At 37.3% G+C, this 24,960-nt stretch overlaps 1 protein-coding gene across 2 annotated transcripts in view; it reads right to left on the bottom strand.

Annotated features, from left to right (window-relative positions):
- The window catches only part of CBL (Cbl proto-oncogene), an 89,140-nt gene that overhangs the window by 57,643 nt on the left and 6,537 nt on the right, over window positions 1-24,960 (bottom strand). The window contains exon 2 of one of the 2 annotated variants that reach the window (XM_079929479.1): window positions 10,072-10,319. The exons of the other annotated variant lie outside the window; for it this stretch is intronic. Within the exon in view, the coding sequence (XP_079785605.1) occupies window positions 10,072-10,319 (248 nt within the window). The remainder of the gene's footprint in view (window positions 1-10,071; window positions 10,320-24,960) is intronic. 2 annotated transcript variants of the gene reach the window in all.

Below are 24,960 nucleotides of genomic sequence, written 5' to 3'. Positions count from 1 at the left end.
CAAAGTATGGTTACTCAGACTCGAATATTTGGCTGACAGTTTCTCCAAAATAAACAAAGTGACCTGTCACCTCAAGGAAAACAACTGATAGTTTTTGTTGTCAATGATAAAACTCAAGCTTTTAAGCAAAAATTAGAATTTAAAAAAAAAAAAAGCCTATTCTCCACTATGAGCGTAACAGTTTCCAAATAAAACTTTTCTAATGATATTTAATTAATGAATGTGATTGTAGAATGATGTGTCAACACTTGAAAATCTACATAACCTAGTGAACCAATATTTTCCAAGCGACCAAGGTATGATGCTACAAAATCGTGCATGGGTTAAAGATTCATTCCAAGTGCAAGACAGACCAATGAATGTTAATGTAACAAGGTATAAAATGTTCACTGAGGCAGTTTAAGAGATTTGCAAAAATGTAAAACTACTTATTTTTTAAAATATTTTCCAGGGAGTTCCCTAGTGGCCTAGTGGTTAGGATTCCAGGCTTTCATTGCCGTGGCCCAGGTTCAATCCCTCCTCGGGCAGCTAAGATCCTGCAAGCTGTGCAGCGTGGCCAAAAGGAAAAAAAAAAAGAATTGAAAAAAATTTTTTTCCATTAAAATGTCTTCACGTTTTAAAAAATGTTTTTATGTCAACATGTAATGGGCTTGTTACTGTTATTATTAAATGTTAATAGTTATTTTAAATATTTAAATATTTTTCAATTTCTTGGTTTTAATATTGAATATAGTAAATATTGATAGATATAACCCACAAACATGAAAGTTCTTTGAGGTCCTCAGTGATTTACAGAGTGTAAAGGGGTCCTGAAACCAAAAAGCTTGAGGAGAAAACTGTATTAATTAATAAAAGCTCTACACAGCAAAGTAGATATTTGGTTTAAAGCAAACAAACAGTACTTTAGGCACTTATTCAGCCAACACCTACATTAGAATTTCAGCCAACCCCTACATTAGAATTTCTTAAGATCTTATTATCACATATTAACAAACCATAGTAACTTATGATTGACTGGTCTGCAAGCACTGTCATATTAGAGTTGTACGGGATGGTTTTGAGAACTAAATGTGACTTCTCCACCGCCATGAAACTTCACCTTCTCCATTTTAGCCCAGTTTTCTAGCCTCTTAAGCTGGGAACTTAGGACTTTGACTAGGTTCACTGAACTCAACTGAATCTACCAATCATGTTACTACAAGAAATGGGAAGTTTTCCAGGATCGTCCTTGTGAATCCAAGCTGTCACCTAAGAGGTATCACATCTTTTTCTTCATTTGAAATACAATTTGGTTGATTATATATTAATTATAGAAAATTTAGAAAACATATAAACAGAAAGAAAATTTAAATTACCTCTAATTCTAGTACCTAGAAATAAGTACTGTTGATTATTTTGGTATCATTCCTTCCAGGTTTTTTCTATATTTCTTACTTTTTACAAAAATTGATCTTATTAGTTATACATACAATTCTGTGGTCTCTTTTCTTCTCCTTTATAGGAATATTATAGTCATCATGCTGTACATTATAGCCCCAGGACTTATTCATCTTATAACTGGAAATTTGTACCTTTTGACACCTTCACCTATTTCTTTAATACATTGTTTGCCTATCATTAATCTTCATCGACAAAAAATGTTTAGTGTCTACATTGTACACCATATCTTCTCTTGTTTATGTAATTCATCTTACACTGGACATTTAGGTTGTTTCTAGGTTTTGCCTTTCATATATAGCATCTAAATGAATGGCTTTGTAATTGTATTTTAACCCAAATCCCTTTTCTGTTCTTTCTGATAAATTTCTAAAAGTGGAACTATTGAGCAAAATTCTAAATCTTTCTATATAAATCACCCTCCAGACAGAAAGGTTAAACCAGTTTCATTCTACCACCACCAGGTATGAGAGTACTCACATTCCTATACCCTCCTTTTAAACACTAATTATAAGTAGATTTTTCCTTTTGTTGTTTGATTTTTCCCTTATTTTGCCAATTTTTCGGGTCAAAAGAAAATTATTTTATGACTAACAAATTGGACTGTTCTTTAATATTCATATTTGGTCTTTTATGCTTCTTCTTTCATGGATTATTTATTTCCTTTGCTAATTTTTTATTTAGACAGAATTTGGATGGGGGAAGGGAGGATATTTATTTTTCTTTCCTTTTTTTAAAATTGAAGCGTAGTTGATTTACAATGTTGTGTTAATTTCTGCTGTACAGCAAAGACATTCAGTTATACATATACATACATTCTTTTTTATATTCTTTTCCATTATGGTTTATCACAGGATATTGAATATAGTTCCCTGTGTTATACAGTAGGACCTTGTTGTTTATCCATTCTACATATACTAGTATGCATCTGCTAACCTCAAACTCCCACTCCATCCCTCCTCCACTCCCCTTCCCTTTGGCAACCACAGGTATGTTCTTTAAGTCTGTGAGTCTGTTTCTGTTTTGTAAATAAGTTCATTTGTATCTTTTTTTTTAGATTATGCATATCAGTGATATCAAATGATACGTCTTTCTCTGTCTGACTTAACTTAACTTAGCAGGATTATCTCTAGGTCCATCCATGTTGCTGCAAATGGCATTATTTCATTCTTTTTTTATGGCTGAGTACTATTCAATTGTACATATATATACACACATACACCACATCTTCTTTATCCATTCATCTGTCAGTGGACATTTAGGTTGCTTCCATGTCTTGGCTTTTGTGAATAGTGCTGCTATGAACATAGGAGTGCATGTATCTTTTTGAATTACAGTTTTGTCCAGATATATGCCCAGGAGTTGGATTACTATTAACATATGGCAACTCTATTTTTAGTTTTTTGAGGAACCTCCATACTGTTTTCCATAGTGGCTGCACCAATTTACATTTCCACCAACAGTACAGGAGGGTTCCCCTTTTAGAGAGAATTTTTTGTTTTTGTTTTTTTATTCCTTGCCTACTACTTTAATCTATTCTCTCCTTTCTTCCTTTGTTGTGCCTCCTTTTAAATCTGCTTTGCTGACTTCTCTCCCCCACCAGATGATTTTGCCCACTCTCATGGCTTTAAATACTATTCTTGAACATCACCAAATTTCTATCTCTATTCCAGACCTCTCCTTCTGAACTCCAAACTCTAATATAGCCAACCAATTGCCTGCTTGACATATCACCTTAGATGGCTCATGAGAATATCTCAAACTTAAAGTTGTCCAAAATGGAACTCTTAATTCCCCTCTCTCAATGTATTTCTCCCCACATCTGTACTCTGAATTCCCCATTTTAGTAACTGCCACCACCAATTGACAGAGTTAATGACCACAAACCTACATCCTTGATTCTTCCCTGTCATCTTTTTTTTTTTTTTTTTTTTTTGCGGTACGCGGGCCTCTCCCTGTTGTGGCCCCTCCCGTTGCGGAGCACAGGCTCCGGACGTGCAGGCTCAGCGGCCATGGCTCACGGGCCCAGCCCCTCCGTGGCATGTGGGATCTTCCCGGACGGGGGCACGAACCCGTGTCCCCTGCATCGGCAGGCGGACTCTCAACCACTGCGCCACCAGGGAAGCCCCCCTGTCATCTTTTCTCACCCTTCTCTTGTCCAATCCACCGGCAATTCTTATTGAGTAGCTCCAGTCCACCTCTTATTGGTCCATTTTTCTTCCTTTCAACTTTTTCATCCTTAGTCTATACTATCTCATCTCTTACCTGGTATACAGCAGTAACCCTTTAACCTATCCCTCTACTTCCATCATTGCTACTTCCACAAGCCTAATCCATTTCCCACACAACAGCCAATACTATCACTGTAGAAGAAAAATCAGATTATGACTTTCCCGTTTTATACCTTTCCATGGCTTCCCATTACACCATCTATACACTGGCTCAAACCAGAAACGTATCCAATCCATTAGCAAATCATGTTACGCTAGCTTTAAAACACAGCAAGTTCTGTCCATTTCTTTCCATCTCTACTACCACCACTTTGTTTCAAGCCATCATCATCTCTCTCCTGAACCAAAAAGATACAGGAGCTTGGTGCTGCCCCTTTCCCAGTTGTAAGAAAGGCATTCCTGGGCTTCCCTGGTGGCGCAGTGGTTGAGAGTCCGCCTGCCGATGCGGGGGACGTGGGTTCGTGCCCTGGTCCGGGAGGATCCCACGTGCCGCGGAGCGGCAGGGCCCGTGAGCCATGGCCTCTGAGCCTGCGCGTCCGGAGCCTGTGCTCCGCAACAGGAGGCCACAGCAGTGAGAGGCCCGCGTACCGAGAAAAAAAAAAAAAAAAGAAAGGCATTCCTAATGTAAGTGGGAATCTTTTCTCACCAAGCCCAAACTCCTCAACAAAAAGTTCTAAGCCACCATTATCTACCAATAGGATTTGGCACACTTGAAACCTATTTTCAGGGTGCTAGGGAAAAACTATAGCAGTACAAATACTGCTGTTAGCTTGTGAATCACCACTCTTCCACTGGAGGATAATCTGGAAACCAAAAGAATACTAGTTCAGTGGTTATAGCTTGGAAACTAATGGAAAACGAGGGAACATAAGGTTATAAGCATCATGAGAGCTGTTTACTGCTCTATCGCTCTTCTTAGAGCCGGGCCTACCACAGAGAAAATACTCACTACTATTTTTTCTTTAATGAATGGTTAGCACATAAGCTTTTAGTTATTTCTGAATTATTCCTGGCTGAATACAACAAAACCAAAATTTGACAATTTCAGTTTATAACTACCTCTAAAAAGACAACATAATTACAACAGAAAAGTTTAATCTTACTTCCAAAATGGATACAATAAGACAATGACAATTTAAAATTAACTGCACTGTATAATCCCATTCAGCTTCTACTATAACGTCCTGCGCTCTAACGAAAACAGGCGCAAAAACGAGAGTTAAAGATAAAAGGCAAGAAAGCAGCTTATGGTTTTGCTGAATTAATTTTTTATAAAGTCTAAGAAGAATGAGGGCAAATATCTTTAGAGAAGTTAATTTACCTAATATCCTCTCTAAAACAAAACCAGGAAGCAACTGCATTATATACTGATAGGTACACTTATGTACACTCTTCTAGAGAATATTTAAGGGATTAACTCCTCAACATCCAGTCTGGCAACAAATTCCCTCATGTACATGGCTTTGGGGGAACAGATATGTTCCCCAAGCCATAGCAGGTTTGTTTAGAGATGACACCTTGCCCTCGCTGGACTAATCACAGCACTTAGCTTTTCTTTCCAGAGTTGACTGGTCCAGAGATAATCAATTGATCTATACCAAGCCTAAGTCAAAACTGGAACCAAGAGGTAGATGCTCTGCTACCGTAAGAAACCTGTAAGATGTACATCTTGGGTGTAGCAGAGGCCAGATTTCCCCACAATTCAGACATTAATCTGCATTGAGAGAATGCAGTGTCCTGGTAGCATTTTCAACCATGGTTTCAGTTATTCCTGAGGCTTGCCTGCATTCTTGCCCTTAGTGCAACTCAAAATATTCACTCCTTCTAGAATACTACAAGTCTACAAATTTTCTCTCTCCCAAGAAGAAAAAGCAGGAACAAAGCATAAAAGGTCTATAACGTTCTTCTGTGATCAAAAACAAAAACATTGAGCAAAAAAATAGAAACTTTCTCAACCTGATAAAGGGCATCTATGAAAATCCCACAGTTAACATCATACTCAATGGTGAAAGACTGAAAGCTTTCCTCCTAACATCAGGAACAAGACAAGGATGTCTGCTCTCACTACTTCTATTCAACATAGGTTCTATTCAACATATGAGGTTCCAGCCAGAGCGATTAGGCAAGAAAAAAAGCATCCACAAAGGAAAGGAAGAAGTAAAACTATCATCATTTGCATACAAATAGAGATCATGCAAGATCATGCAAACATGATCTTATTTACATAATATTCTAGGTAATCCACTAAAAAAAACGACTACGACTAGAACCAATAGATGAGTTCTGCAAAGTTGCAGGATACAAGGTCAAATACAAAACCTCACAAAATTCAGCTGTATTCTTCCCACACACCAGCAATGAACAATCCAAAAATTAAATTAAGAAAACAATTCCATTTATAATAGCATCAGAAAGAATAAAAATATTTAGGAATAAATTTAACCAAAGAGGCAAAAGACTTATACACTGAAAACAATAAAATGCTGCTGAAAGAAATTAAAGAAGACCCAAATAAATGGAAAGACATTCCTTGTTCATAGATTGGGAAGACTTAGTATTGTTAAGACGGCCATACTCCCCACATTGATCTAGAGGTCCACTGCAACTCCTATTAGAATTCCAGCTGCCCTTTTGGTAGTAATATTCAGGCTAATCCTAAAATTCATTAAGAATTTCAAACGGGGCTTCCCTGGTGGCGCAGTGGTTTAGAATCTGCCTGCCAATGCAGGGGACACGGGTTCGAGCCTTGGTCTGGGAAGATCCCACATGCCGCGGAGCAACTGGGCCCGTGAGCCACAATTACTGAGCCTGCGCGTCTGGAGCCTGTGCTCTGCAACGAGAGAGGCCGCGATAGTGAGAGGCCCGCGCACCGCGATGAAGAGTGGCCCCCACTTGCCACAACTAGAGAAAGCCCTCGCACGGAAATGAAGACCCAACACAGCCATAAATAAATAAATAAAGCAAACTGTCAACAAGTAAAAATAAACAAACACTACTATATAAAAAAAAAAAAAAAAAGAATCTCAAACGGGGTGCTTCCCTGGTGGCGCAGTGGTTGAGAGTCCGCCTGCCGATGCAGGCGACACGGGTTCGTGTCCCGGTCTGGGAGGATCCCACGTGCCGCAGAGCGGCTGGGCCCGTGAGCCATGGCCGCTGAGCCTGCGCGTCCGGAGACTGTGCTCCGCAGCGGGAGAGGCCGCAGCAGTGAGGGGCCCGCGTATCGCAAAAAAGGTAAAAAAAAAAAAAATGAGCAGAGGATTCAAACAGACATTTCTCCAAAGAACATATACAAGTGGGCAATAAACATGTAAAAAGACTGCTCATTATGTTACTCATTAGGGAAATGAAAATCAAAACCACAAAGAGATATCTACTTCATACCCAGTAAGATGTCTATAACCAAAATAATAATAATAAGTATTGGTGAGAAGTTGGAACCCCCATACATTGCTTGGGGAATGTAAAATGGTGCAGCTGCAGTGGAAACAGTTTGGTGGTTCCTCAAAATGTTAACCATAGAATTACCATATGACTCAGTAATTCCAGTCCTAGGTATATACCCAATAGAACTGAAAACATAGAGCTTCACAAAAAATTGTACATAAATGTTCATAGCAGCATTATTAATAATAGTCAAAAGTGGAAACAACCCAAATGTCCATAATCAAAATGTCGATACAATAAAATATTATTAAGCCATAAAAAAGAAAGAAGTACTATTCTATGCTACAACATGGATGAACGTGAAAACATGCTAAGTGAAAGAAGCCAGACAAAAAAGGCCACATGTTACATGATTCCACTTAAATGAAATGTCTAGAACAGGCAAATCCGCAGAGACGGAAAGTAAATATTAGTGATCACCAAAGGCTGGAGGGAAGCAGGAGTGGGTAAAGGGGAGTGACTGCTAATGAACATGGGGTTTCTTTTTGGGGTGACAGAAATGTTCTAGAATTATATAGTAGTGATGGTTGCACAACTTTGTGAACACACTAAAAACCACTAAATTATACACTTTACAAGGTAAATTTTATAGTATATGAATTATATCTCAATTTTTTAAACTGAATACAAAAAAAGCCTCCTAACAACCAAAATACAGATCGCAAAGATGGTACAGTAAAGCCACATATTTTCCTTTACTGGGAAAAAAAAAATGTATTCTCACCTCAAATTTATTTATTCTCACTTTATATATAATTTGTACAAACCTGGCTGTATGGTCAAAGCCTATAGTGGATTAAAAGCTTCATATTAGGGGAAATGAAATTGATACGGACAGACATACTGACAGTAAGGTTTTGTTAAAAAGGTAAAAGAACTTACAAGCATTGTGTGAAGCCATTTAGTAAGGGCAAATTGGTCTATGCATTTCATTAGGTTCTGGCAGTACCAATGATAAACAGCCTGATACAACAATCTATACTTATAGTAATGAAAATAATGAAGATGATTAATATAATAAGAGCTAACCCACTTATCACTTGCAATGTGCCAATCACTGTTGTAAGTACCGAACATTTAGTTACTTATTAAACTCCCAACGATCCTACAAGGAAAGTAATACTATTATCTCATTTTACAGATGAAGAAACCGAAGAATCACACAGCTAAGTTAAGTGGAAAAGTTAAGATTCAAACTAAGGCAGTTGGCTTCAGAGTCCCTCCTCTTCTTAACCAGTAGACTATTCTGCCTCTCAGTGACGAACTGTGTCATTTTAAAAAAAAAAAAAAAAAAAAGTCAAACAATGTTCAGTGTGTCTAAGAAGACTGAAAAATCTACAATTTTTATTCCACTATTAAAAAAAAAAAAAAAAAAAAAAAAAACCTGTTCTATGGCAGCCTGTTATCTATAGGAGAAAGTCTTGAGGTCAAAAAACAGCTCTTTACGATCTGACTCCAACCCATATTTCCAGCTTATCTATCTCCCCTAATTCTAGCCAAACCAGATCGCTCACGTTCCTTAAACAAACAGAGCCTGCATTTTCATGCCACTGTGTTAAAGGCCTTTTCTTCACTTCTCTGCCTAGAAAGTTCCTACTTACCCTTCAAAATCTAGCTCAAATAACACTTCCTCTGTGCCACCTTCCCCGATGCCACTAGGTAAAACTGTGTTCATACAGCATTTTGTACATATCTCTATTAAAGTATTTATCACATGACATCAGAATTGAATACTTAACTCTCCTTTTCACCGCCTAGAATTAGAACCTAGTACACTGTGGATAATAAATAAAATTTTTAAGTTTTGGTACGTAATAAAGTCCAAAATTATTTTTTTAATTCAGCAATACAAAACGACAAAAGTCATGAAATTTAAATAATTTAAATGGACAAAGTTCATTTTCACATAAATGAGATGTTACAAAGGTTCCTACAGATTGAATTCAGTTACCAGAAACCTTTTTAAGAAGAAAATACTAATACTCTGGACCAAACCTGAGTAATCTGTCCCAGTAAAGGTAACATGAATAATGATGTGGGTACAATTTTAAGTGAGAGATGAAGGTTCCCAGAATCTAAGCCAACAGAGTCAAACACTACAAGGATACCATTTAGTAAGTTACTGCTCGGCATGCTAACTGAATGCCCTCAGAAATTACTGTCCCTCCCAATTCAAGTCACTTCTCAAGAGTAACTTACTCCCTAAAAATTATAATAGAATTTACATCTTATTACTTGTTCCAGATGAGTTAATATTTAATTCCAATTAGACAAAACCAAACACAACTATACCATGGATACAATCAACCTGTTTCTCTCCCAGTGCATAATATACAACAACCAAGCCAATAACATATGGGACAGTCAGTAGAGTTTTTAGTATTTAATAAGTACAAAAGAATACCTATTGGTCCCTCAAATGTTTATTGAATTAACTGCATTTTGCCAATTCTATTTGAAAAGTATTCTATTCTATCCTATTTGAAAAGTTACTTTACCTATAAAGGAAATGTCACTTCACTTGGCTTTATTTAAAAAAGTTATCCAAACTACTGGCTAATTTTTTTCCTATTATCCCATACTTATAACCTACCTAATATGCTACCAGCTCGGGCAAAATCCTCTTACTGTTTACTGCCAACCCCAACTTCTTTCTTTCAGACTCTCACCTATCCACAAACTTTCATGATCTTCAGGGCCTCTGAAAGACCTACTGCCTCCAACTCATCTTCATGACGGTAAGTCACTGACTTTTCAGAGGTAAACAAATAATCAGAGCTACAGATGGATCAATACTCTCCAAGGTAACCTTTTATACAAAACACAGCTTTAAGTCAAATGTCAACTTTGCATTCTATTCTTGTTGACATAAAATTAAAACCAACTCAACTATTTCTATGTGTTACCTATTCAGGCAGTCACAGACCTGAATAAATATTTGTGTAGTATTCTCCATTACCTAGGCTGAGAATTCTCCTCATACATTCTTTCTTTCCCCTCCTTGAAGAGGCTTATGGTCTGCTTAGTTTTCTTCATCAAATTCTCCATGAACACCCTAAAATACTCATTTTCTCCAAGGGTCTCCATCTTCCCCTCATATCTTGACAAGATAGTGCGGAGATGCTGGTAGGTGTCTGGCAGCAGGTCTAAGATATAAGGTGGGCTATTCTTTAGCGCCAGCTTTGGGTTCTGACACAACCGCACCACCTGCAACAAATGGAAAAGAAGGGCTATTACTTGGAGGATCTTAAGGGCAATTTCCTTTTTTAAGTTTAGAAAATTATAAAATATGTGGTCTTTTGCGGAAATACGAAAAATGCACAAGAATATAAGAAATGATCCCTAACCCACACCCACACCCACAGGCAATCACTTTACATTTTTAGTAGTCTCCCTAGAGGGTGGGTTCTTAAAACCGTATCTAACAGTTCAGACAACACATAGAAGACTAAACAATTGGGGTGGGGAAGACATCCACATACATGCCTAAAAAATGCTAGATGAAGCATGGCGAATTCCTCTGAAATGCATGGCTCACACCACAGCAGAATAAAGAAAATTTCCAGGGGCAGAAATAAAGAACGAGGCTGCCCTGGGAGGTAAACCTGGTAACGCAGGAGCCTAGAGCTTTAACAACCACTAGGGGACAGGAGCACAGAGGCCTTGGACCCAGCAAAGAGTTGAACTGAGACACCATTCCTTCCCATATAAATGCAGAACTCTCAGAATTTGCCTGGTTAATTCATTTTACCTTCTTTTACTTTCAACTTTTCTCAGTTCTTAGTTTTAAGTAGGTCTCTTTTAAAGAACATATAGTTAGACTTCTTTAATCCAATGTAACAATCTTTTTTTTTAACTGGTGAGTTTATATTTGTTGTAATGACTAATAATTTGTATTTATTCCTACCACCTTATTTAGTACTTTCCATTTATGTGGATTTTTGTGTGTCTGGAAGAGATATAAATTAGTGGGACAGAAAATTCTAGAAATAGACCCACACATATATAGACCCTTGACATCACAAAGGAGTGATCTTTCCCAAAAACAGTAGTGGAACAATCCATATAGGAAAAAAAGAAAATCAAACTAAATCCTTACCTTACACTATGCAAAAAACAAAACAAAACAAAAAACCTAGATGGGCTCTAGACCTAAATGCGAAAGGCAAATAAAGCTTTAGAAGATAAGAAAACTATCTTTCATTACTTCATGATGGAGAAAAAATTCTTAAACAGGACCATAAAAAACATTAATAAAGGAAAATATTAATTAAATTCTACTATACTCTAAAAGAACTTCTAAGATACCACAAAAGAGTAAAAACACATGTACAAAATCAGAGAAGATATTTACAATATGTATATATCCAGACATACATATCCAGAATATATAAAGAACATCTACAAATCAGTAAGATAGGGACTATCTTTTTTTTTTTTTTTTTTTTTTGGCTACACCGCGCAGCACACGGGATCTTAGTTCCCCGACCAGGGATCAAACCCGTGCCCCCAGCAGTGGAAACATGGAGTCCTAACCACTGGACCACCAGGGAATTCCCAAAAATGGACAAAAGACTTGAATAAAAACTTGACAAAAGAAGATATCCAAATAACCAATAAACATATGAAATTGTGCTTAATCTCATTAATCATTTTAATTTCATTAAAATGACAATTGTAAGCTCTCAATTAGATACTATCACTACACACACCAAATTGGCAATGCCAACCACTGGCAAGAAGCAAGGACCTTCAAATACTGCTGGTGGGAATCTAAACTAATAAAACCACCCTGGAAGATAGTTCGGCACTGTATGGTCAGGCTAAAGACTTATATGCCCCACAAACCTGCAGATCTCCGCCTGGAAAGGTATACTGGGATACACATACAAAAATGTGTAACAACTAACAACTGCAAACAACCCAGATGTCCATCAACAGTAGAGTGGATAAACTGTAGTATATTTATTAGCAACAATACACTACCACGTGGATGCTCCTCTCAAACAAAGTAGATCTAAAGAAACCAGAAACAAAATATTTACATTACAATTACATGTATATGACTACATTACTATTACAAAGATATCCCTCTAAACTATATTGATGCAATATGCATACATAGGTGGTAAAAATATAAGTAACAGAAAGAAAATAATTTTACTTTACTTGTAGCTGATATAACTGTCCATGAATAAAATGAAAGAATTGACAAAACATTAGAAACAAACAGTTTAATAGGTTGCTGGATTCAAAACTGATATACCAAAAAAAAAAAAAAAACAACTGATATACCAAAATGGCATTGATAAAAATTTTATAAATAATTTTAAAATGTAATTTTAATTGCTGCCATTTTGAATGGCATAAATAAAAATTTAAGGCTCCTAGGAATATATCTAACAAAAAATGTGTAAGACTCTTATGAAGAAAACTACAAAACTTCACTGAAGAACATAAAAACAGAAATTAATGAAGAACCCTATCATGTTTAAGGAGACGTCAGTTCTCCCCCAAATTAGTATATAAATGCAGTGCAATTCCTATCAAAATTCCAAAAAGATTTTTCATGGAACTTAACAAGTTGATTCCAAAACCCACACGGAAGAAAAAGAGACCAAAACCAGCCAAGCCTATTTTGAAAAGTCACAAAGTAGGTGGTAGTTACCCAATGAGTTATCAAGACTTTTTAAAATCTTATAATTAAAATAGTGTGATATTGACCAAAGACAGATAAATGGCCAAATGGAAAAGAAGAGAGCCCAAACAGAGACACGCATGTATGGAAATTCAGCATCAGAAGTGGCATTACAAATCAGTTCAAGAGGAATTCCCTGGAGGTCCAGTGGTTAGGACTAGGTGGTTCCATTGCAGAGGGCACGGGTTCGATCCCTGGTAGAGGAACTAATATCCCTCATGCCTTTCAGTGTGGCCAAAAAAAGAAAAAAACACACACAAATCAGTTCAAGAGAAAAACTACTGGAAAACTGGTTATCCATATGGGAAAAAAAATTACATCCCTTACACGTTACATGAAAAGTAAAGTTCAGATGAATTAAAGATCTTGTGTGGAGAAAAAACTTTAAAGCTTTTAGAAAAAAATTTGGAAAATATTTGTTGAACTTTATGATCTCAGAGAGGAAGTATTTCTTAAGACACAAAAGCAAATCATAACCATAAACAAAACAAAATGACAACCCACAGGAGAAAATATTTGCAAACAAAGCAACCGACAAGGGATTAATCTCCAAAATATACAAACAGCTCATACAGCTCAATATCAAAAAAACAAATGACCCAATCAAAAAATGAGCAGAAGATCTAAATAGACATTTCTCCAAAGACATATAAATGGCCAAAAAGCACATGAAAAGATGCTCAACATCACTATTAGAGAAATGCAAATCAAAACTACAAAGAGGTATCACCTCATACTGGTCAGAATGGCCATGATCAAAAAATCTACAAATAATAAATGCTGGAGAGGGTGTGGAGAAAAAGGAATCTTTCCACACTGTTGGTGGGAATGTAAATTGGTACAACCATTATGGAGAACAGTATGGAGGTTCCTTAAAAAACTAAACACAGAACTACCATATGATCCAGCAATCCCACTCCTGGGCATATATCTGGAGAAAAACATAATTTGAAAAGATACATGCACCCCAATGTTCACTGCAGCACTATTTACAGTAGCCAAGACATGGAAGCAACCTAAATGTCCACTGACAGAGGAGTGGATAAAGAAGATGTGGTACATATATACAATGGAATATTACTCAGCCATAAAAAAGAACGAAATGATGCCATTTGCAGCAACACGGATGAACCTAGAGATTGTCATACTGAGTGAAGTAAGTCAGACAGAGAAAGACAAATACCATATGATATCACTTTTATGTGGAATCTAAAGGAATGGTACAAATGAACTTATTTACAAAACAGAAATAGAGTCACAGATGTAGAAAACAAACTTATGGTTACCAGTGGGGGAAAGGGGAGAGAGGGATAAATTGGGAGATTGGGATTGACATATACACACTACTATATATAAAATAGATAACTAATAAGGACCTACTGTATAGCACAGGGAACTCTACTCAATACTCTATAATGACCTATATGGGAAAAGAATCTAAAAGAGTGGATGTATGTATACGTATAACTGATTCACTTTGCTGCACACCTGAAGCTAACACAACATTGTAAATCAACTATACTCCAATTAAAAAAATATTTTTAAATCATAAATGCAAAGACTGATTAGTTTGACAACACTAACATTTTAGTAACGATAGATCATAAGAACTACTGAACTTTTTCCTTTTTTCCATTTGTTTAAAAAAAATCAATGCAATTATAATACTGTATTATTTTTTTCAACATCCTTTTTATTTTCTTCTTGGTAAACTGCACTTTCATCAACGAAATATCCTTCTTTAGAAACACTTCTTGCCTTAAAGTCCCCTTTAATGTATCTAATATAGCTAAACCAACTTTCCTGGGTTGGTGTTTGCATGGTGTATCTTTTTCCATTCTTCTATCTTCAAACTTTCTGTATTCTTACATTTAATGCATGACTTTGTCATGCAGAATATAGCTGGTTTCCTTTTAATTCTGACAATCTCTGATTTTAACCAATTTGACCTGTTTACACTTCAACTATGAAACTGTTATTATTGTAGGTCAAATACTGGCAATTTCATATGGTTCACTTAATAAGTACTGATCCTATAATAAATAATAAAATAATTTACTATTTGTTTCCTATGTATCGCTCCTGTTTCATCTTCCTTTACCTCCCCTTTCTTGCCCTCTTCCAGTTTAAGCATTTTTTTATTTTCCCAATTTTCTCCCCCAACAGCTTGCCAAATATATATTCTTTCACTACTCTTTAAATGAATACCTTAGTAATTATAAAATGCATCTCTGACTCATTAAATCTTATATAAAGTAGTACTTTTACCACTTCCCAGACAACGCAAGGAACTTGGGACACTAACTCCATTTACTCTTTTCAAGTTATGTGCTATTACTATCACACATTTTAATTCCATATATCATATAAAGTCCACAAGTCATTATTATTACTATTACTTCTGTTATTATTTTATACGGCCAATATTCATTCACATTTACCCACACAACCCCCCTTCCCAATGCTCTTCACTGCATCTGAAATCATTTTCCTTCAGCCTAAAGAACATCCTTTAATATTTATTTCCTTTAGGGTATAGGCTGCTGGCTACAAATTCTCCTCAGTTTTTGTTTATCTCAAAACATCTTTATTTTGTAACCACTTTCAAAGGCTATTTTCCCTGGATAAGAATTGGCAGTTATTTTCTGTCATCATTTTATAGCTACAGGCATACCTCGGAGATATAGCAGTTTCGGTACCAAACCTCTGCAATAAAGGGAGTACGGCAATAAAGCAACTCACACAAAATTTTTGGTTCCCCAGTGCATATAAAAGTTATGTTTACACTATACTATAGTCTATTAAGTGTACAAGACATAGTATTATTAAAAAACAATGTACATACCTTAATTTAAAAACGCTTTATTACTAAAAAATGCTAATCATCAACTGACAACACAGGGTTGCCACAAACCTCCAATTTATAAAAAAACACATTATCTGTTAAGTGCAATAAAATGAAGTGCAATAAAATGAGAAATGCCTTCTAGATGCCACTGTCACTGTTGAAAAGTCAGGCTGTTAGTCTCACTGTTGCTCCTTTGAAGATAAAATGTCTCATTCTGTGATTGCTTTTAAGATTTCTCTTTGCCTCGGGTTTTCAACAGTTTTACTACGATGTGCCCAGGTGTAGTTTACTCTGGATTTTTCCTGGTGTTTATAGAGCTTCAATTTGGAACTTGATAATTTCTGTCAGTTTTGGAAAATTCTCAGCCAATTTCTCATCAAATATTGCTTTTGCCCCATTCTCTTTCCTCTCTCCTCCTGAACTTCAAGTACTGATACATAAGACCTTTACTCAATATTCCATATGCCTCTCATACTCTTTTCTGTATTCTCCATCCTTTTGTCTTTCAATGCTTCAGTCTGGATTTTTTTTTTCTGACTTACCTTCTACCTCACTAATTTTTCCTTCAGCTTTATGCTATTAAACCCACCCACTGAGTTAACAATCAGTTCTTGTGTTTTTCAGTTCTAGAATTTCTATTTCATTATTTACCATTTCAGATCTCTGACAAAATTATCTATTTTATCTTTTTTTTTTTTTTTTTTTTTTGCGGTACACGGGCCTTTCACTGTTGTGGTCTCTCCCGTTGCGGAGCACAGGCTCCGGATGCGCAGGCTCAGCAGCCATGGCTCACGGGCCTAGCCGCTCCAAGGCATGTGGGATCTTCCCGGACCGGGGCACGAACCCGTATCCCCTGCATCGGCAGGCGGACTCTCAACCACTGTGCCACCAGGGAAGCCCTCTATTTTATCTTTAACTCTTCTAACACATTAATCATAGATATAAGTCCATGACTGATATCTCAAATATCTGTATCCCCTGTAAGTATGTATCTTTTATCAATCTTTCCTGTTGGTTTTCAGTTGTAGTTTGTTTTTTCGTAAGCCTAATTATTTTTTATTGAGTGCTGAACACTGTATATAAAAAATTATAGAGACAATCTGAGGCTACGGATGATGTTATTCAGAAAGGATTTACTTTTTTTTTTTTTTTTTTTGCGGTACGCGGGCCTCTCACTGCTGTGGCCTCTCCCGCTGCGGAGCACAGGCTCCGGACGCGCAGGCTCGGCGGCCATAGCTCATGGGCCCAGCCGCTCCGTGGCATGTGGGATCTTCCCAGACCGGGGCACAAACCCATGTCCCCTGCATCGGCAGGCAGACTCTCAACAACTGCGCCACCAGGGAAGCCCAGAAAGGATTTACTTTTGCTTCTAGCAGTCAGATTTGGCTAGGGACACTAGGAATTCCAGGTCATCTTAATCTAACCCAAAATTGAGAAGATTAAAAAGCTGGGCTTCAGTCTTCAGTGCCCTGTAAAGACTGGTTTACTTCTGTTTCACCCTTACTCCTACAATTCAGGCCCTCAGGGACCCAACCCCAAAACCTAGAGTGTTTCCCAGGGCCCTCCACCTTGGCAGGCCCTAATTCCAATTTTTTGTCCTCCTTGACATGAGCATTTTTTTTTTTTTTTTGGCCATGAGCATTTTGAAAACTCTATTCAGCCTCTCAGCTATCACTTCCAGAATCAGCAATGACCTCATGGAAAAGGCAGCCTCAAAAATAAGGCTTACCTCTCAGAGCTTTCCTTATCTTCTAGAACCTGGCCTCTAATTCCTCACTGCCTTCATAGCTCTTCAACATCTTCTAGCTTTTCTAGTTGCCAGCAGTATTATTTGGTTCGAAACAGCCTAGTCTAACAATGGTAGAAGCAGAAGTCTGACTTCTTACTCTTTATTTAATATTTTAAAATGCCTATTTTCTTGCATCACCAAAAGCTCATTATAAACTTTTTAAAGATGTCTAAATGATTCCACTCTATAGACATACCATATCTTAAACCATCCCCTCCACTTTAACATTTATACTGTTTTTAAGTCTTTGCTATTACAAGTATCGCTGTGATGAACATCTTTGGGCATTTTATTCTTCTAAACATCAGATTATTTCCTTAGGATAGATCCCCCAGAAGTGGGATCACTAGGTCCACCTGGAACAATTGCAAAATTCCAATTTAATTACTAATGTCTCTTCAAATGATGTAAGACAGTATTAAAATTTTTAAACTAAATATTTTATCCTCTGTACATCATTTCCTGTACTCTTGAAAAAGAGCCCTATATAAGCCTGGCAAATAAAGACAAGCTGAATCAACAAAAATATATGATTTATGAATGTTTTAACAGTGTTTTAGGAAGCTGCTCATCCTATCAAGGGTTTCAAGCCAAAAGGGAACAACATAGTCAAGAAAAAAAGACTCTACCTCAGAAGACAGCTATATTCTAAATGCAACAGAGTTAAGAACTCATACTAATTAAAATAAATAGTACCCAATTTATAAGTATTACATTCCAAAACCTCATTTGGAAGAATATATTCAGAATATATTTTTACAGAATATATATTTATAATAAAAATATTAAAATGGTAGGTTCTTAAATAGTCCATGGAGGGAGTTAGGGGAGACTGACGTTGAGACTAAGAGATCAAGATTCAGCAAAGACTACAAGAGGTATATGATCGAAGGTTTTTATCTTCAGAGAATACTGAGCATGTTTTATATGGAAAAAGAACCAGAAGAGAAAAAGATAAATTAAAAGAAAATGGAAAACGGGATCTACAACACAGCTGGAGCACTAAACACCCAATACCATTAAAAGAAGGGACACCTCCTTCCTTTAAAACAGGAAGAAAGGGAATGAGGACAGGTTTAGACAGATACAGATTCAGAGATATGAAGGCAGTACGTTTAAGAAGACTGCACCTGATTTTGATTTTTCTCAACGTATCCATTCAACAAATATATGTCAGGCACTGGGACAGAGAAGTAAAAATACGATACCCCTGAATCTGAATCAGGCAATAAACAACAAAAAGGAAATCAACAAGAAAAATATCAGGTTCTATACAGACAATTAAAATAGAATAATAAGAAAATGCTGGACGACTACTTTAGCACAGTGAGTAGGGAAAGCTCCTCTGAGGTGAATTTAGGCTAAGAGTTAAAATTACAGGAAGGAGCCCGTCATGTAGAATCAGCAGAAGAGTAGCCCAAACAGAGGGAACAACTAATCCAACAGCCCTATGAGAATAGGTTTGGATTTGAGGAATAGAAAGGTCAGTGAGACTAAAGTGTAGAGAGCGAGGTGAAGAGGGTCATTAAGGGAGAGATGTGGAGTATCAGGGAATTAACAAGGAGACAGTATGATGAAGACTAAAATATAAGCTTTTATGTGTTGAATTAAAATTAAAATGTTTTAGTATCTTGACAAGATCACACCAAATAGCCACATCAGAATGTCCTGTTTCAGTCATTTACCTTCAGTAAATTTCTTAACCTCTGATTCTCAGTTCTTTTACCTGTAACACAGAGATAATACCCACCTCATAATAAATGTTTATGAAAGGACTGCAGAGTTTCCAATAAAGTAGACATTCAATGCTAGTTCCCTCCCCATTTCCATACAACTCGACCAGGTTTATCTGCAGGTTAGGCAGGAATTATCTATTGAAGACAGAATGTTAGACCTCACATCACCCTTTGTTGACTCCCAGAAACTGACACCCTTATTCCTACCATCTGGCCATGCCACAGCTACCCTTCCAAACCTGCATGGTCTCTGACTACTTGGTAACCAAGGAATAGAGAAAAGGCAGCAGGCCACCCAAGAACAGGGTGACCAACAATCTGCAAAAACTACAGTATCCACTCCTTCAAAGGTCCAAAGCAAGCAGAGCTCCCCCCAAATTATTTACATTTATATCCAGAGCTACACATGCCAACCCATAATATATTCTCCCTATTTAAAGGCAAATGCATTAACATTAAGAATTCAGGTTAAAATGCATTATTTGCCTAATACCTCTGGAAAAAAAGGTATACTTCCTTTCAACAACAACAAAACTAAACTAAAATTGCTCTGCCCAACCTATAGTAAGCAATTAATAAACGCTGATTGGGCTTCCCTGGTGACGCAGTGGTTGACAGTCTGCCTGCTAATGCAGGGAAAACGGGTTCGAGCCCTGGTCTGGGAGGATCCCACATGCCGCGGAGCAACTAGGCCCGTGAGCCATGGCCACTGAGCCTGCGCGTCTGGAGCCTGTGCTCCGCAACGGGAGAGGCCACAACAGTGAGAGGCCCGCACACCGCAAAAAAAAAAAATAAATAATAAAATAAAATAAACGCTGATTAATGACAATGACCTGAAAAAACATATTACCCCTCATAACAGATTTAAAATATCATGAGTTTTTAAATGTCTCCCAAACACTTGATTAGTTCGCATTTTCAAACTACTATCATGTACGTTCCACAAATGTTATCTGTCCCTCCTTAGAATGTGACCTTGTAAAGATCAACTGTAGGTTAAATATCTGCTTTTCTCAAGATCTTTCAAAGACAAATCAATCACATGACCAGGGAAATCAGCATTCCTTAACACTAACACAGACCATAAAGTAAGTATATAGGTAGAGCAACTCTTGACATTAAAATCTTCTGTAAAGAAAAAAAAAAATTCCCTAAATATTTATAACCTCTAGGGAAAAAGTTTCCAAAAGGCTTTGTGAATAATTCAAGTCAATAGTTAACAAACATCAAAAGCCAAAAGAACCTGCCTTTATCAGTGAATGTTAAATTGGCAGTTTTAGTTAACCTCTAAAGCACAAATGTGCATTCTGAGCGTAAAAAATTCACCAAAAAATTTCCGAAAGATACTTTCCTGCTTAGTCTGTTCTCAATTTTATTTTGCTTTCCAAGTCTTACAATAGCAAAAATGCCTTCCTTTTGTTTACTTCTGCCTGTACATTTACAGCATCACTCAGAACAATGTCAAAAAGAAATATGCTTAGCTCTGGGAAACCAACAGTATCCTTGCACAGCTGCTATATACTCCATTCATAATAGCTTCCTCACTGGCCTAGCTCCTCCCTTTGCTTCTGCCAAGGGCTCAATGGTCAATAGAAAAAATTTGGAAAGTGCTATGATTACAATAAAGAGGAGTAAAATTATGTTTGGAAATTGCTAAATTTTTAAAAACAGAAAAGTTACAGAGAACAGTGCCTATGCCTAATTCTGTTCTGAACACAGAATCTTTTCTAACACTAAGGAATTGTATTTCTAACTAGGCAGAAAACTATAAGCATATATGACTGTGAATGACTAAGTATTTTTATCTCTGTAGACCTTAACTTATCCATGGAATCATTTTTCATTTCAAACTTTTTCATATGTTAAAAAGCATGATTAAAATAAGCACTAAGCTTCAAAAGCAAGTATTCAGTATGGTGAGCTATACATAAAACACATAAAATTTGATTACAGTTTTAAAAGAATCAGTTGCTCAAGAGAACAGGAGGTACAGCAGAAAGGACACCAGGGTAGGAGTCCAGAGACCTGGGTCTTAGTCTGGTGACTGACATTAACTGGCTATGTGACCCTGGGCAAGTTACTCATCTCTCTGGGTCTCTCTCCCTCTATAAATTAAGAGTTAGATCAATTAATTTCTTTTCTTAAAGCTTCAAGTCTTAGAAACTAATCAACTCAGAAACTTGAAGAGATTTAACAGTTTTACAAGTGTAACTACACAGTGAAGCTTTTAAATGAAAACTTATGACAGTTTTTCAAAGAGAAATCAGAAACCCATACTTTTTTTAAAAGAAACATATCATCACTAGATAATGGCTCCAAGAAAAAAAAGTCTTTTACTTCTAATTACTCTTCTCCATTACTGATTTATCAAAACCCATTCAGGGACTTGAACTGTAATTACTACCCAACACTTCTCAAATACCTCCCAACACTATTTATTTAAAGCACTATGTCACTTACAACTAATTACCAATCTCATTACTTTCATTTATCACATTAATTGCAGAAAAAAAAATACAGCCAGTACAATGTAGGAAATTAAATAACCGACATGCGCTAACAGCTTAACCATGCAGTTTTTATACAGGGATTCTGTTTTTAAAAGGAAAATATAATTCTCTTCTCAGACTTATCAGTGCAACTTCAAACCAATACTTAGCATGAACAAGAGATTAAATGATTTTAGCATCATTTTTGGATGTCAGACCCTAATTAAGGCACACTGTGAATTAGGATATTGTGGAGTTCTCTGCTTGGTCTAGTCCCTCCTCAGTCCCAATCCTCTCTGGTCTCAAAGATTAAGTAAAGATTTGCCTAATGATTCCCACAGAGGGTTCCCTGATCCCTTTGAACACCTTCAGTTATATCACCAGTTTGCAAGTATGAGGACTGAGTCATCCTTAACTCCCTAGCACCCAGCAAAAAGTTCATGTTTAATGAAAGTGTGATGGTGGAAAAGGTGCCAACGTAATTTTCACCTAAAGTAACTAGGAATCAGCTACCATATTTAAATCAACAAACTAGACAAGGATTGTGGATGAAAGCAGACTTTTTGGAAGGCAATGTGCCAATATATACTTTTCAAACTTTAATGTATGATTCCTTTGACCCAGTACATTTCATTTCTAGAAGTTTATTCCAAAGAATGTTTAGCAAATGCATAATAGTCACTGCAGCATTGTTTCTAGTATTAAAAATCAGAAATAACCTAGAAGACTATCAATATGAATTTGTTAAATAAACATATATATCCATATTATAAAATCTTATACACCCCTTAAAAAAAGAATTCAGGACTTCCCTAGTGGCGCAGTGCTTAAGAATCCACCTGCCAGTGCAGGGGACATGGGTTCCAGCCCTGGTCTGGGAAGATCCCACATGCCGCAGAGCAACTGAGTCCGTGCGCCACAACTACTGAGCCTGCACTCCAGAGCCCGCGAGCCACAACTACTGAACCCGCGTGCCACAACTACTGAAGCCCACCTGCCTAGAGCCCATGCTCCACAACAAGAGAAGCCACCGCAATGAGAAGCCCATGCACTGCGACGAAGAGTAGCCCCTGCTCACTGCAACTACAGAAAGCCTGCGCACAGCAACAAAGACCCAATGCAGCCATAAATAAATAAATAAACAAATTTATAAAAAATAATTATTCAGGGAGACCTACATGTAGTATTAACATGGATAATCTCCATAATGTAGCAAAAAAAATTTTTAATTCTAGAAGCATTTTTGTTTAAAAATCCCACTTTTGCTTAAAAATGTGTAATTTTATAAGTATGTATTACTTTCCAAATTTAAGAACATAATAATTAACACCTTTTAGGGAGGGTGGGAGGGAGGGAGACGCAAGAGGGAAGAGATATGGGAACATATGTATATGTATAACTGATTCACTTTGTTATAAAGCAGAAACTAACACGCCATTGTAAAGCAATTATACTCCAATAAAGATGTAAAAAAAAAAAAAAGCAACTGTGGTATGGGGCCTTGCTACTTGAAGTGTGATCCCTGTCAGCAACACAGAATCTCAGGCCCTACATCAGATCTACTCAGACTCTATGTTTTAACAAGATCCCCAGATGATCTGAATTCATGTTAAAGTCTGAGAGGCACTGGCTTATAAGAATCACTTAGAGGGACTTCCCTGGTGGCACAGTGGTTAAGAATCCACCTTCCAACGCAGGGGACACGGGTTCGGGCCCTGGTCCGGGGAGATCCCACATGCCGTGGAGCAACTAAGCCCGTGCGCCACAACTACTGAGGCTGCGCTCTAGAGCCCATGAGCCACAAGTACTGAGCCCGCGTGCCAGAACTACTGAAACCCGTGAGACTAGAGCCCATGCTCCGCAACAAGAGAAGCCACCACAATGAGAAGCCCCCGCACTGCAAAGAAGAGTAGCCCCACTCGCCGCAACTAGAGAAAGCCCGCGTGCGGCAACGAAGACCCAATGCAGCCCAAAATAAATAAATAAATAATCTTTTAAAAAAAGAATCACTTAGAGTCTGAACAGCAGTTCAAGATCCACATAAAAAAACAAAAGTATTAGTTGGGTGGTTTATGTTATTACTTAAACTCTCTGAACCTGTTTCTTTCTCATAAGACACATTATTTTGAAATTTTTGCTGTATCAGATGTGAAATTGTAAACTGCTCAGCAATATAAGGAATTATTAGAACTTGGTTATCAGTCTTAGTGAGTAAATGCTAAAAAGGCAACAACTTGCTCAAGTCATAAATCTTTCAAGGGCAATGCTATCCATCCAGGCTTCTCGGAGCTGCTTAGAAAAAGGGACTGGAGGGATGGACCCCAAACAGTAGACACTGGTCACCTCTGGAGAGGGCAGTCATTTTGCGGTATGAGAGTAAATGGAGACCTTTACATTTTGTTCTGCATATTTTATGGTTCATAAATTGTTTTTCACAGAGAGTGCTACACCTGTGTACTGCTATTCAAAGTAGCTCTAAGAAAGAAGGAGGCAGGAATTAGTATCCCATCCCCCTCAATGAAGTAGCAGTGAGTTGGCCTCATTTTAAGATTTCTTGTGGTTGATCCCAGAGCAAGAGGGAAGGTCAGTGGTGGCTGTAAGAAGGCACCCAAGGCAGAGGAGTCTGCTAAGCAAGACTCGCCACCCATCCCAAATGTTGCAGAGGGGAGACCCAGGGTCATTGCTGATTTAGGAGTTTCTATGGCAATGACATTCCATCTCCTAGGGCTTGAATCCCCAGTGGGTGTGTACCACCAATACCATCACTGCACCCCTTTCCCCTCCTCCTTTTGGAAGCTGCTGCAGGAAGGAACATTGTGGGGACAGAGCTGAGGCTGGCTTCCAGTGCTCCTGGTTGACTACTCCCACCTATTTCCTTCCAGCACAAAATGTGCTAATCATGAAAACATTTCACAATGACTTGCTTGTTATAATCCCCCTCTTCCAACAAACCTAACGATCAGAATTAATTCTAAGATCAGAATTAGCAACTTCATTGGAAAATGTGATTGAAATTTAGACTCAGTTTTCAAACTAATGCTTAGTCCATTTTTCTTTTAATGCTCTAGGTTAGTTATTAGGGGGGTGATTTTCATAGTATAAACATTATCCGTATGTTTGACTATAACATGAACTCCACTGAAAGTGAAGACTTGGGGACCAATCTGCCCATGTGTATACAGCCAACAAACAACATATTAAAAACAGGTTGTACTACAGCAAGGGTCACCAAAAACTTCAACCAAAGCCATGAAATGAACGGGGCAGATTACGTTCTTCCCTGGCCTA

This window comes from Stenella coeruleoalba (assembly GCF_951394435.1).
Source record: "Stenella coeruleoalba genome assembly, chromosome: 8".
NCBI lineage: Eukaryota > Metazoa > Chordata > Mammalia > Artiodactyla > Delphinidae > Stenella > Stenella coeruleoalba.
Note: the sequence above shows the minus strand (reverse complement) of the source record. Positions and strands in the feature narration are given on the sequence as shown.